This window comes from Callorhinchus milii, unplaced genomic scaffold (genome assembly GCF_018977255.1).
Source record: "Callorhinchus milii isolate IMCB2004 unplaced genomic scaffold, IMCB_Cmil_1.0 Scaffold2, whole genome shotgun sequence".
NCBI lineage: Eukaryota > Metazoa > Chordata > Chondrichthyes > Chimaeriformes > Callorhinchidae > Callorhinchus > Callorhinchus milii.
Genome location: NW_024704743.1, coordinates 65,136,694 through 65,150,772, shown reverse-complemented (window position 1 = coordinate 65,150,772; position 14,079 = coordinate 65,136,694). Strand labels below are relative to the sequence as shown.

Sequence of the window (14,079 nt, the reverse complement as noted above, 5' to 3'; positions counted from 1 at the left end):
CCTGAGCTGTCCTTTCTCCCTCATATCCGCGCCACAACTGGCACCGCCTTCCATCACCTCCGGAACATCGCCAGACTATGGCACTACCTCACCCCTCACGCTGCTGAAACTCTGGTCCACACCTTTATCACCTCAAGGCTGGACTATGGGAACTCTCTCCTCGTCGGCCTTCCCGGCACCTCCTCCACAAGCTGCAGGTCATTCAGAACTCTGCAGCTCGTGTACTGTCCCGCACCAGGCTTCGGGACCACATCACTCCCACCCTCGCTCGCCTCCACTGGTTCCCCATCCCCCAGAGGATCCAATTCAAGATCCTCATCCTCACCTACAAGGCCATTCATGGCCTCGCTCCCTCCTACCTCTCCGACTTACTATCCCCCTACCTACCTGCCCGTACCCTCCGTTCCTCTGGCTCCGGTCTGCTCCACGTCCCCCGCCCCAACCGCCCTACCATCGGTGGCCGGGCCTTCAGCCTCTCAGCCCCTGGGCTCTGGAACTCCATCCCCCAGGGCCTCCGCCGCCTCCTCCCTTTCCTCCTTCAAGGCCGGTCTCAAGACCTTTCTCTTCAGCCGTGCCTTCAGCTCCCCTCTCGACTCTCTACCCCCTCCTCGCTCCCTCCCTTCCCTCACCCTGACCATTTCCCCCCTGCTCGGTCCTGACCCAACTGTACAGCGCCTTGGGATGTCCTCCCGACGTGAAAGGCGCTCTATAAATGCAATCTTGTTGTTGTTGTTTGAGAAAGTCTTGCAGCATATTTGAAAATACAGTGGTCAATGATTTTTTAGTAGTGTTAAGCATTAACCACCAAACAATTCTCAACATATTTGAGGTATGTGTTGCCTACATACTGGGTCAGGTACACACTATTTGTGTGGTTTATTAAAGTGGGTGAGGAAATGATTGAATAACTGGTCTTTTAAAATTAGTGGTCAGATTTGTGACAAAGTCTGCGTTGTGTGTAACTTACGTTTCCTGAACTTAAACAAATGCTATGGGCTCTCAGCGGGTTGGTAGGAGAAGGTGGTGTGGAGCAAAACAGACGATGGAAAATAATGGAGATACACGGATTGAGAAATGAAGTTTTTGCCTCGTTATCTTTGGGAGTTAGAGAATTTGTGCAGAATTTTTCCTTTCGTAGATAAAGTGGCTGGTACCATGGGTCGGTGATACAATGGTAAAGTAAGGTGGGTTTTGCTTGATTTTGGGAAGGAACTGGTTTAGGTCCAGGCCAGAGGGACTATTTTTGTTCCGTACATTATTATGCTCTTAGGTCAATGTGCTTTAGACTATATTGATCCCAGTAGAACACCATGTGCCTACTTCTCTGCATTGGACTCTGGTGGAAGTGAAACTGAGGTTGTGATACCAGTACAAAGATTACTATGATGTGCATGTGTATGAGGTTACCAGGAACAGAAATGACCCTTGAATTAAACTTGCACGAAACCTCTTTATAGCATGCATTTCTTTATAACCTGATTTGGTTATAAAGTGTTGTAAAGCGGTTCATTGAAGCATAGATCCCATTCTTTGCAGTTAGCCCGTTCACTTACTCCTTTGTTAGCTCATTTGCTTACAAGTTGTTGTTGTTGTTACTGGGCACCATCCAGCTTTTGTGCAAAAATGGCTGAATTATGGGTCACTAAGTCTCTATTAATGTCATTTCCCGTTTGTTATGCATTTGCAGTACACAAAATGACATTGGTGGCTACTGAATCACAAGATCACAATTGTTTTGTACAATAATAATTCTTGCATTTGATATAGGGGCTAATCACATCGTCAAGATTTCTCAAAGCGATGTGGGCAGGATATACTGTGTATTTTGTGGGCGAAACGCGGCAGCAGGATGTCCTCCCGACGTGAAAGGCGCTCTATAAATGTAATGTTGTTGTTGTTGTTGCGCAGAGTAATGTCCCACAATCAGTAATGGAGTGAGTAACCAATTTTATTTGGGGGATTGTTGGCCAGGATCCCGAAAGAAATTCCTTTCTCTTTTAGAATAGTTCCATGAGATCTTTAATGAAGAAGACCATTCGACTCATCCTTCCAGAACACCCACTCTACCATTTCCATCAGAGTATCAAGCTGCTCTTTAAATGTCCTGGCCTCTATCATCTTTTCTGGCAATTGATTCCGGTTGTTAATTACCGTCTTTGTAAAGAAAAACTTTCAGGTATCTTCATTAGAAACATTGAAAGAAATTTATTTAATATAGACAGTAACATTATCAAATGAGGGACCTCAATATTTTGTCAGAGATCAGAACATTTTAAAACATGGAGTCAAATTCACAGGCCGCAAATTTTTTTTCAATTTTTGTTGAAAGCAACCATTGAAATTGGAACAAATATTCAGATGAATAAATATTTCACAGGGAAATGTTTGCAGCTCATTTAAAAATATAATACTTTCCACTCAGGACTTATTTGATGTTAAGAAAACAATTAAGCTTCTGAAAATCAATGGGGATTTTCAGTGAAATGTGCATAAGCCTGACAAAAACAAATTGCTGACAGGGTCTTGATAAGTGCAAATTGTTATCAAGTCTTCCTTTTGCTCTTTACAAAGCAACAGTGTAGTTAGTTTTGTCATATGAAAGTCTGCTTGTTCAGCTTCCTTGGTTGGCTTAAAAATTTGCTGTGAGGATATCTGGCACTAGTTTGAAGAGAGCATTTCAATCCCGTTCTCAGAATTCAGTGTACAAGCTGTATTCCTTTCGGATTAAGTCATGCTGGAAAGAACATTGCAGTGGTTGAAGTGATTCAGGTTCCAGACAGCACTGAGACGTGGTGCTGTTTGTTTGTTTATTTTGGTACCAGGATGGGGAAATCACAATGCTGACGTACATAATATTTTTTATGAAACCCCCTGAAACTGTCCACTTGATCAGTTTGAAAATTGTCTCATTGTAGAGCAGGGCCGATCAATGCTGTCAGTCTTATGGACAACTTAAACATTCTTACTTCAGCGGGAACTGTCAAAACCATTTCTAAACTGCGCAGAGCCCAGCTGATTGTGGAGTTAGTATCGTTTTAAACAAAGAAATCGCTTTCATAGAATTATACAGCAGGCCATTCGGCCCATCGTGTCCGTGCCGGCTGTTTGTACAGAGTTATCCAAATTAATCCCACTTCCCCGCTGTCTCCCCGTAGCCCTGCAAACTTGTCCTCCCCAAATAATTATCTACTTCTCTCTTAAAACTTGTTATTGAATCGGCTTCCACCACCCTTTCGGGCAATGCATTCAAGATCCAAACAACTCACCGTGTGAAAACATTTCTTCTCACCTCCCCTCTGTTTCTTTTAGCAACTGTTTTAAATCAGTGCCCTCGGGTTACCGACCCACCCACCAGTGGAAATAGTTTCTCCTTGTTCACCCTATCGAATCCCCTCACAATTTTTAAAATTTCTATTACGTCTCATCTTAACCTTCTCTGCTCCAAGGAAAATAATCCTAGCTTTCAGTGTATCTTTTCAACCAATTCAAAATGAGTTGTTTGATGGTCCAGAGATGGTTATAGAGCATAGTGACCATCCTCCTGGGGTGGGGGGGGCGGGGGGAGGGGGTAAGCAGGGTCTCCTTGGACATGAATTGGCTTCACAGTCTCTTGCTTCGCAATGAAATGTCGGAATCAAGTCAACCCTTACTGGAATTCTCAGTAGCCCAGGTCCTGACCAGGCAGTTCCACAGTACTCCAGGCCACTGCTGTGGCTCATCGGCAGGACTTGGAGGAGGGCAGGCCAGTCACTAGCGGCAGGAATTCTTCACATTCAACTCCCGATAACCCTGCAAGCTGTAGCCCTAAAGGGTTGGATAGTCCAAGCTGGACAAACAACAGGAAAGCTTGTCAGTCAGTGCATTTAGTGGAAAGCTATGTGGTTTCAGCTGGTTAAATTCCAGAAGTACCCCAATGCACACTCTGGGGTCCCCAAGCCTTGGCTCTTGCCAAGCTCCAGCTAATATTCTCTGGATTTAGGTAAGCAGTACGCATCCCTTTATAATAATAATAATAATCCTTGCATTTGATATAGCGCTTGTTATGTCTTCTCGACGTCTCAAAGCGCTTCACAGAATAGACTGTAAAGTGAATTGACTGTATATTTGTGGGTGAAACGCGGCAGCCAATAAATAACTCTCTTCGGTGAGAGAGTGCTCATTCCTTTCCAGACACGGGATTTTCCATGTCTAGGTGGGATTCATGGAACTCTCAGTCTGGTTTGGAAACTCTTAAGCATGTTGATGGATTTCCACGTGTGTCAGACACTAACCAAAACAAAATTTATAGATTATTGGAAAATTTTGGTCACCTTTCATTTGGATTGTTGCTAAAAAAAAGTTTACTCTGGTAACCTTTTGTCTGTATTAAACATTGGTGATAATATACATGTTATTTTTTATTTTAATGTTCCTGTATCTCTTTTCACTACAGCAAGGCAGTGATGGATTTACTGATTGATTTGTGCAGCCAATATCATTTGAATCCAGCGCATCATATACTCGAACTGCAAGCCAGAGAGACACATAAACAACTGGGCTTCAAGCCAAATACTCCCATAGGAGTGTTGGATGTGGAAAAGGTTTTCATAAAGCAGAAAGTTGTTGAGGAGAAGCCAAGAAGACCCCCACCTGTAGTCCCTGAAGTAAGTAACAAATTGAAAGCAATATTGAACTTAAAATTTTCGTCACATTCACCTGCAATTGCACAGTCACTACACTTTATAGTTATTACACTTTACAATGATGAAGCACTTTGAGATGTCATCCTAACGTGAAAAGCACTATATCAAATGCAAATCCTTTTATGTTAATAATGATAAATAATAATCTTTACATCCACCTGAACAGGCAGACGGGACCTCGGGTCCTCATCCGCAGGACGGTATCTCCAACAATGCAACACCCCTCCAGCACTGCATTGGAGTGTCAGCTTACACTATGTGATTTCAAGCCTCAACGTGGGGCTTGAACCCACATCCTCCTTCTGACTCAGGCGAGAGGGCCACCTCGTGTTAATTGGTGCAAATTTGAATTGAATAGTAGTTAAAATTGCTCATTCCATTTACTGTGCTTACTCCACAGTAAAAATTGCACCTCGGTTTACACTTACTCTATTTAATGTAGCTTTCTAGTGCGCCCGGAATTTTGCAGGTTCTTAAACGCTTTAATTTTAAAACTTCTTCTGTAAATTTCTTTTTAGAACTACATGACAAATGGCTTCAAAGTTAAGACCAAATTTAACAATTTGCCAAATTCTGGTTGCTCAGAAATTCTAAGTCAATAGGCTAAATCTAGACATAAGTGCTAGGTATATATAATTCCTACTAATAAATAGTAATCCTTCATTTGATATAGCGCTTCACAGAATTCAGTCTAAATCAGTGGTGACCAACCGTTTTGGTCGGCCAACCAAATACATTTTTCTTGATTGAATATTTCTTGATTTATGGCCACACCATAAATATCGCTACTCAGTAACTCCTGGAAACAAAATATTGATTTAACACAGACTTGCCTAGAGTAGTGCAAATGTTTGGCAGGCCACTTCTTGACGCCCCCAAGGCCACTTTTGGCCCACAGGCCATGGGATGGCCAACACTGTAATGTAGTTATTTGCCTAGATTTTCAAAGGGCAGTGAGTAGGGAGTACTACACCTTTGGAGGTGCTGTCCTTTGGAGGCCACGTTAGACCAAAGTTGCTTCTACCTTTTCAGGTGGACATTAAGATCCCATGACTATTCAAAAAGAAATGAGAGTTTCTGCCAGGCCAGCAATACCCCAGAAAGAATTGATTGTTCACTTTATGACCGTTTATGGGATGTTGCTTGGCTACTGTATTCGCCTACAAATACACAGTCACTACCAATTTCACAATGAAATCCTGTGAAGCACTTTGAAACATCTCAACAACGTGCTAAGGCACTATATCAACTGCAAGGATTATTAGAAGCGAGCCTAATGATTCCTAAGCACTATTGCATACAGAATTTTGCACTCTCCTTGGACAAATAGCAATATATGGATGCTCCTTTATTCGTCAGGTTAATGATTACATTATATTGATTCACAATATCTACCCTGGATCCAATGAAATCACTTGTGCTTCTGCCCAGAGTTCTAGAGTACCTTTGCAATGTGCAACCAAACAAACTGACACATAAATGAAAAGTCAGAGAATGAGGAACATCTTCATCACTACTGTAAATTGTCTCTTCTATTGATTGTTTTCCTGTTTAACGTGAATTGTCTGAAATCTCTGATTGTTGCAGAAAACTGTAAGGCTGGTGGTGAATTTCCTGAGGACGCAAAAGGCTGTGGTGCGTGTCAGTCCGTTTGTGCCTTTGAAGGATCTGGTACCAGTCATATGTGAAAAGTGTGAATTTGATTCGGACTATCTTATGGTCCTGAGAGATAGCGTCAAAAGGGAAAAACTGGATCTTCTAAAATCATTGAATGATTTAGGAATTAGGGAATTATACGCACTGGATACCAGCAGAGGTAAGTTTATCGAACACCACATAACAAACACAGTATAATGAGGGTTCTCAACAACATTTTTACTTTGGAGCTGCACAACTCCACAACATTAATTTTACTTGTGCACTCTAAATTAAGACAATGCTGAAATGACTGCAAAGTATGATATCTTTTAAGCAGAGGTCAGTTGGAATTTGAAATCCATATTGACGTTCATAATATTGCAAATAAAATAATAAGCTTACTCTGCAATCCACTGACTCAAAAATTAAAATGAGTTCCTTAAACCATAGTAATGCACATACTGTACAAAGTCACCATAAAATATACACGTAAATTTTTCAGGACAACTGTAGCAATTTGTAATCTATGGTAATTCTGATTTCTGGAGTTTTGAACTTTTCCAATTTTTGTATTTGTCAGGAAACAAACTTTAAATATTTGGAAATTGCTGGCTTCACAACGTAGACATGTTGCCATGCTATTGTAGTAAATAGAATGCTAGCATGTTTATTTTAGTTTACAACAGTAATATTTTCCTTTCATTAGAGTAGGAGAATCAAGATGTTTCTGTTTCATATTAAAGTATATCATGTGTCAACAACATTGGACAACTGGGTGTTGTATTTTGAAAACATTAATTTGTGTAACGTATTTTGATTATGTACTTTCATTTGTTCTTGAGACTTGCCGTTTGTAACTCTGTTGGCCAAGAAAGACCTGTTCTGTATTCACAGAGCAGCATTAGGGGGAAACATGAAAACCTCAACCTTGTAATTGAAGAGACATGTGTTGTAAGGCTGTAGTTTACTCTGTGAGACAGAGCTTTATAATTTTGTGTTTAAAAAATTATGCCTGATGGCAGTTTTCTCGGACATATAAACAGATATGTGGGGAGAAATTCCACCTGAGTTTAGATTTATTCTATTTTCTTAGCATTTGAGCGTGTGTGGAATTTGGGAATTTGAATCCAGTGTTTCCTGTAATAAACATACAAAAAAACAGCTTTTAAATTAACACTGCATTTAAGAATTCATCAAGTTCTGGACGCCCTAAATTACCAAGAAACTAGAGGAAGTCTAGACCCAGATGAAATTTCTACTTTCTAATTTGTAGTGCATTATTTCCCTTGATTTTGTAAGTACTGCAAGCTCAGTATAAATTGAAGTACTTGTCCAAGCTGAACTTTCATTCAGAATTTATCAAATAAAATTGATGAAATTATATATAAATATATAGCTTTATAGCTCTTCAGAGCTGTCCTGTGTTATTTTACTAAAGCAGGACCATGTTAGTATTTTTATAATTATGAAAATCTCAATGATTTTCTGTTTTGAATTGAACATTGTGTTCAAATGATAGCATTTTAAAAAATTTGTCTTGAGATAAATAATGTCTATTTAATGACATGCTTTGTGAAACTGTTATTGCCGTGAATCCATTTAAAGTGTTCTTTTGAAGCTTTAAATAAATCTAATTTTCATAATGTGAAACTTCCTTTCCTTTACTATTAGCTGTTACTACAAAGCCTAAAGATTGTAATGAACTGTAAGCAATTCCTTGTTTTTAAAGTTTGTAAGTGTTAATAATCTGCCCTTTTTATAGTTCTTCAGTCTCAATCTCACTCTGTCCCTTCAACTCTGAATTACAAAGGTATTGTATTACCAGCTCGATCCTCTGTGTAGCTTCATTTGCTTTGCTCCAAGTGCATCTTGTACACATTCTCAGTATAACCATTCTCAATATGCATGCACAATGTTTGGCTGGGTTGTGTTGCATATGTGTGAGAAATGCTGGTAGCTTGCATTAACCCTCTTTACATCACCGTCACAGTAGAATATTAATATAAACATCAAATAAAAACTGCTTTGTGACTTTCATTGTATTAAAAAATAATGACTGTAACATTAAGTATATGACACTGTGCTTTTGAATATCCAAATCTCTCTAAGTAGAGTAATTTGGATGATAAAGGCCCTATTGTACGGATTTTGTTCTTTACTAATGACTATGCTTGCCTGCCTACATGACTGTCCATTTCAATCAAATTCACCAGTACTGGTCATGGTGGCCCGCTGTCATTAAGAAATGTAGGCGCAGCTTAAACTGAACTGTGATTTCTGAAAGATTTAATACATTTGAAATGAATGGGCTTGGATCTCTCATTAGCAACGTTAATGTTCTAGAAACTGTTAGTGATGCTATTCGGAGTCGTGGGGGGGATTTCTGAAAGATTGCCTCTTGTTATAAGGCAACAAAATAGCTGTGGATTTACATTAAAACAGTTTGTTATAACCATTACAGCAGCAGGTTCATGGAATTGGACATGGATGGCTTTGTAAATTCAACAGAAAAGTTAGTACTATATAGTTAGTGTACTAACTGCATCACATGTAATAATAAACCGTAATGTTGATTTTCAATTATTATTGTTTATTTGAAACATCAATTTGATTTTCCCTGTCCCGTCTTTTCTGCCCCACCATCATCTGTCAGGCTTTCAGCCATTCTGACTATGACATCAATTTGTCATAAAATTTAAGATCGTGCAAAATTGTTGAATATTCTTAAATTCAATTAAAAAAATGATTTCCAATTTAAGACTCAATTAAAATATTTTCCACAACTCTGCATGATTTTAAATTTGAAAACAAAGTAATCCCGTAGACAAAGACTAGGTGGAATTTCAAGTCCTTTTTTATGATAATCTGCAGAGCTGCAAGTTGGAAATAGTTTGTTGCTGATTTGAATAATAATAATAAAATATTTAATGGCTAGTACAAGCTCAGTCCAAAGGTCTGTTGCTAATTTAAAACCTTTCAAGCACTTTTTTGAGCATGTTTTTATACATTTCTTAAATGATTTTTTACGTTTACATTTCTTATTATTTCTTAAATCACAATTTGTTTTTTTTTAAATGTGTAATGGATACTATTCAATCATTGTAGGTTTGCTAATCCCATGGTAACAAAAGGTATCAAATTATTTTTAGGTCCATTTAAGAGTAAAACATAGACTTCTGATTTACTTCCCTTAAATGCTGGTTATGTCCAGGGACCCGTCAGGAGATGAAATGGGTTGGGGAGAGTGGACTGATTGTGTACAGTAGTTTTTTTCTTCATTTTCATGTTTCTTAACGTTTTTTATGAGGCATCATTATAACTGGAATGTCACCAAAGGCATTATGCTTAACATCAGCTAGAATTTCAGCCCACAGGTGCCTTTTCATGCCAGTTTCAACTGGGGAAAAACTATCCACACATACAACAAAAGGAAACATAGGGGAAATACTTGTGTAATTGTTTTTTAATGATGTACAGAAAAATCAGTTTTCAAAGAGACAAATGGTTCTTTGCGGAACAGGCTCAATGGGCTGAATGGCCTCCTTCTGTTCCTTTTCCTATGTTGTTCGAGTTAACACAAAGCTACCTCTGCATCCATCAAACGCTTGGCACTTTCTACAGCTACAGAATACCACAAATATATATCCTGGCTGGATAAGAAAAAATAATACATTTCTGCACAAATGAAAACCTTTTAAATTCATACTGAATATGTACTTCTCTTGTAAAGCAGAAGGTTCACTGGTATCTTCAAAAAGCTGACAGTAGTCTGTTGTGTTGCAGAGATGAGTCAGAGTGCTGTAACAATCGGAGTGCCAGAAAGAGAAGAAAAAGGTCTATTTGGTTTCTTTAAAATTGGAAAAAAGAAAACAAAGGTAAGATTGAAACAAACGTGGTGAAATGCCATTCAACAGACTCATTCCTTTGCTGATTTGCTATGTCATGTATTACCTATTTTATGTTACATCACTCTCAAGAAGTATGAATAAGAGTTATTGGGTTGTCAATTTGACAACAATTTGAGCCTGAGGTTTTATAGGAATTAATGGGATTCAGTCTCTGTTACCAGGTAAAGCTTGGAAGAGAAGAGGGACCATAGATAATTTAGGAATCAAGAGAAACAAGAGGTAGCTAGGTGCAATTGCAGTGGGTGTTTCCTATTGCATTTTACTGGCCCAGCACAGAAATTGAGGCTTCTGTGTTCCTGACATGGTACTGGGATCACTCAGAAAGGTGAACAGGTGATGGTGCAGGGATTGTGATAATGGTGGTTGATGTTTATCTGAACCAAATGCCAGGCTGCTGTAAGAATCGCACTCTGAAGCCAGCTGATTGAGAGGTTCAGAACCAAAGCCGCAGGTGTAGACTGTTTCTCCCTCTCTTTGGGAAGAGCCTCACGTCTGAACCACTGTTGTGATCTCTTGTGTGATCTACTCAGCATTTCTGGTGCAGGTTGGATAGCTGAGTTCAGGGACTCCTATTCAATCAATGTAGTAACAGGGGGCATGCAGGAGGAAGGACTGGCAGGGATACAGGACACAAACCTGGATGCCAGCGTAAACATGATCTTGTGCAACTGATGCCGTGGTTTTAACATTTGTAATAGCCATTGGAAGTTAAAATGAATCCTGATCTTTTGCCACTGTAAGCAAGATGTTCGCTAAATTCTTGCTTCTCTTAGGAAATTGTTCCCATTATCCTTGAAAATATCTGTAAATTTAGAGACTATGGATTTCAGATGGTTGGATTCCAGGAATTACTTTGGTGCTTTTTAATATCAAATTATTATTTTCTGCAGTCAAATGTTGTACAGTCAAATGTCTTTTGTTAAAAAAATGATGTGAATGGCACCATTTGATCTGGAGATTGGAAGTATGTGTAGGTTTCATTTGCAAGTTCTTTCTATTGGTTTGGACAGTCTCAGAATGTGAAAGAAGGTTTACATAGTCTGAAAAATTTGGCCATTTTACTATATGAGTTCCCAAGTTTCCGAGCAGCCTGGCTGTTTTCCAAGATCCCATGCAGGTGTTTCTCCCCTCAGTCTAAACAGCAGCCTCTCCTCCTCAGCTTCTATTTCCATTTAGTCCACTGTAGCTTTCGTCCTCTGTCCCAATTCCACAACAATGTCAACTGGACTGGAGCATTTCTGGAATGATCATCCAACAGCAGAATTACAGAAACTCATTGAACGCATTGAGCTTTGTGGTTTTTAGAAACAGGTTTTTATCCAATATATATTTAGGTAGCCTCTTACAAGTAAAGTAACTTTGGCCTTAGATATTTGAGGACCAGTTTCTTTTGAGAATGTGGTCTTAACTAAATCACTAAACAGCAGAAGCAAGCAGCTTTCTTGCAGTGAATGGCATCATCAGCTAATAAAATGAGGCTATTGGCATGGACAATATGAAGCTTATGATACAGCCTTTTACAACCTAGTTGCCAAAGGTTTCATCTTAAAATAAATGCAGGTTTGAATTACTGCTTTGGTGTCAAATCAAGTACATGGGTCATTAATATGTCACTTGTGGGGTCGGCTTGTGGGGGGAGTGGTTTGCCCTGATGTTCCAAGAGAGGCGAGGTGTACATTATCCCTATAAACTTCCATCAAGAGGAAACCAGCACAGCGAGTGACAGCCTGGCATGGGAGTAGCAATCTGACTGCAGAGCTGGTGAGGTTCACCAACTCCTGTCACACCTAGCAATGACACAGTGGCGAGCAGCTACCGAGACTGAAGAACAGAGTCAATGACCCAACCCGTAACTAACCTCAACATGCTCTGTTGCCTTCAGAAGCCATGCCTCGTCATCTTCATTCTCTATAATTATCGCCACAGTTGAAATAGAGCTTTATACATTGGGAAGATATCCCAAATTGCTTCACAAGATATACTGTAAAGTGCAATCGCAGCAATGTCACACCAACAGCCATGAAGTGAGTGAGCAATTTTATTTGGAGGATTGTTGACCAGGACATGGGGATAAACCCCATCTCTTTTCAAATAGTGCCATGGGATCTTTAGCGTCTATCTGAACAGGCATAGAGGAGCCTCAGTTTAATATCTCGTCCAACCTCCAACAATCCAGCACTGTATTGTAGTTTCACCTTAGACTATATGAGTCCCGACATGGGGCTTGAACCCACAACCTTGGGTCACAAGAACATACCAACCTTATTAATATGCTGCACAATAAGTCTGAACAGCATCCAATAGCTTAAAAACTTACACACAGTTCATTGGATCCAAACTGCTTTCCTAGATGTTGGGTTAGACATTAGGATAATCTGTTTTGGCAAATGCCACAACAGCAACAGCTTTCATTTATATAGCACTCTTCACGCGGGGTAGCGTCTCTGAGCACTTATCAGTGGTGGTGCTTGATGCTGAGACGGAGAAAGGGAGGTGACTGCAGGCACGGTTGAAGAGGAAGGTCCTCGGGTTAGATCTGATTACGGGAATGGAGGGTGCCAGGCAGAGCGATTGAGGCAAAGTATTCCAGAATGGCTAAAGGCCACCGGCTGTGGAACTGAGGGATGAGGGACATGTAAGCGGTTGGAGCCAGCCAGTGAGGTGGAGCTGGGGGGTGCGGATAGAGGAACTGGGTGTGAGCAGAGTAGAGAGTTAGAGAGATGCCAGAGTATGAGGTGAGGTGAAGATACATAAAATTCTTTATTCTGAAGGCTAAGAAAATTGCGGCCCAGAAACCACAACTCTTTGAGCCTTTTAATGACGACAGTGAGTATGTGCTCCCATTGACTGTCTGCCTATCTATCAACACATCCTGCACTCGCATTGGACCATCCACCAGTCCTTAAAAGTTACAAAATGATATGATTTCTGGGCTGCTATTTTCTTACAGCCTTATTTATTAATGGATATATAAAACTTGCCCGCATACATATGTACTACTAATAATAATCCTTGCTTTTGATATAGCGCCTTATCATGTCTTTGAGACATCTCAAAGCGCTTCACAGAATATTCTGTAAAATGAATTGACTGTATACTTGCGCACAGCAGTGTCCCACAAACAGTCACGGATTGAGTGAACAAATTGTTATTATTTTTTTGAAGGATTATTACCCCCAGAAAAGCGATCTGCCAATTGACTTATTGGCAATTTCCATAGCCTTCAGAATAAAGAATGTTATGTACCTTTACTGGTGAACAACCGAGCTCCCACTTACTTAGTTGAACAGAAGCATTTGAAGAAAGAAAACTTTCCCAACGTTTCGCCCTCGCCGGGTGAAAGATCTGTTGTATAGATCAAAGACATTTTGACATAATGATTCTGCTGATTCTAGCAGGATATGACCTAGAAATAAGATTTGAGAGGTTTGCTTTCAGACATTATGAAGAGATGTTTTGTGTCAAATCAAAGATTTGTTCGCCTACAAAATACACTGTTGTTACATAGTAACCTATGTATGTTGTAAATTTTAATTTTTTAAAGAGAAACCCAGTTATCAGTAGAAGAATGCAGTAGTAATTCTACCCTCTTTACATGCAGGAGTGGGTTCTCAAGGCTGTGAGTTGGGGTATACAGTCTCTCTATATTAATGGCAGAGGAAGATCAGATAAGGAGCTCTATATACCTCACTAACATTTTACTAAGATACAGATCATTGTGACTGCAATAGCTGAAAGTAGTTTCACTTAAAGGAACATGCACCCCATCCCACCCGTTGTCCACTTTGCACAAGTTGAATCCCTTCTATAGTAGTATGTTACATGTTTACTCCAACGTGTACCAGCTGTAA

At 39.8% G+C, this 14,079-nt stretch overlaps 1 protein-coding gene across 1 annotated transcript in view; it reads left to right on the top strand.

The window, feature by feature from the left end:
* cobl (cordon-bleu WH2 repeat protein) overlaps positions 1-14,079 on the top strand; it is a 156,796-nt gene that overhangs the window by 42,817 nt on the left and 99,900 nt on the right. The window contains exons 3-6 of the mRNA XM_042332280.1: positions 4,433-4,643; positions 6,270-6,498; positions 8,083-8,130; positions 10,104-10,195. Coding sequence (XP_042188214.1) covers positions 4,433-4,643; positions 6,270-6,498; positions 8,083-8,130; positions 10,104-10,195 — 580 coding nt within the window. The remainder of the gene's footprint in view (positions 1-4,432; positions 4,644-6,269; positions 6,499-8,082; positions 8,131-10,103; positions 10,196-14,079) is intronic.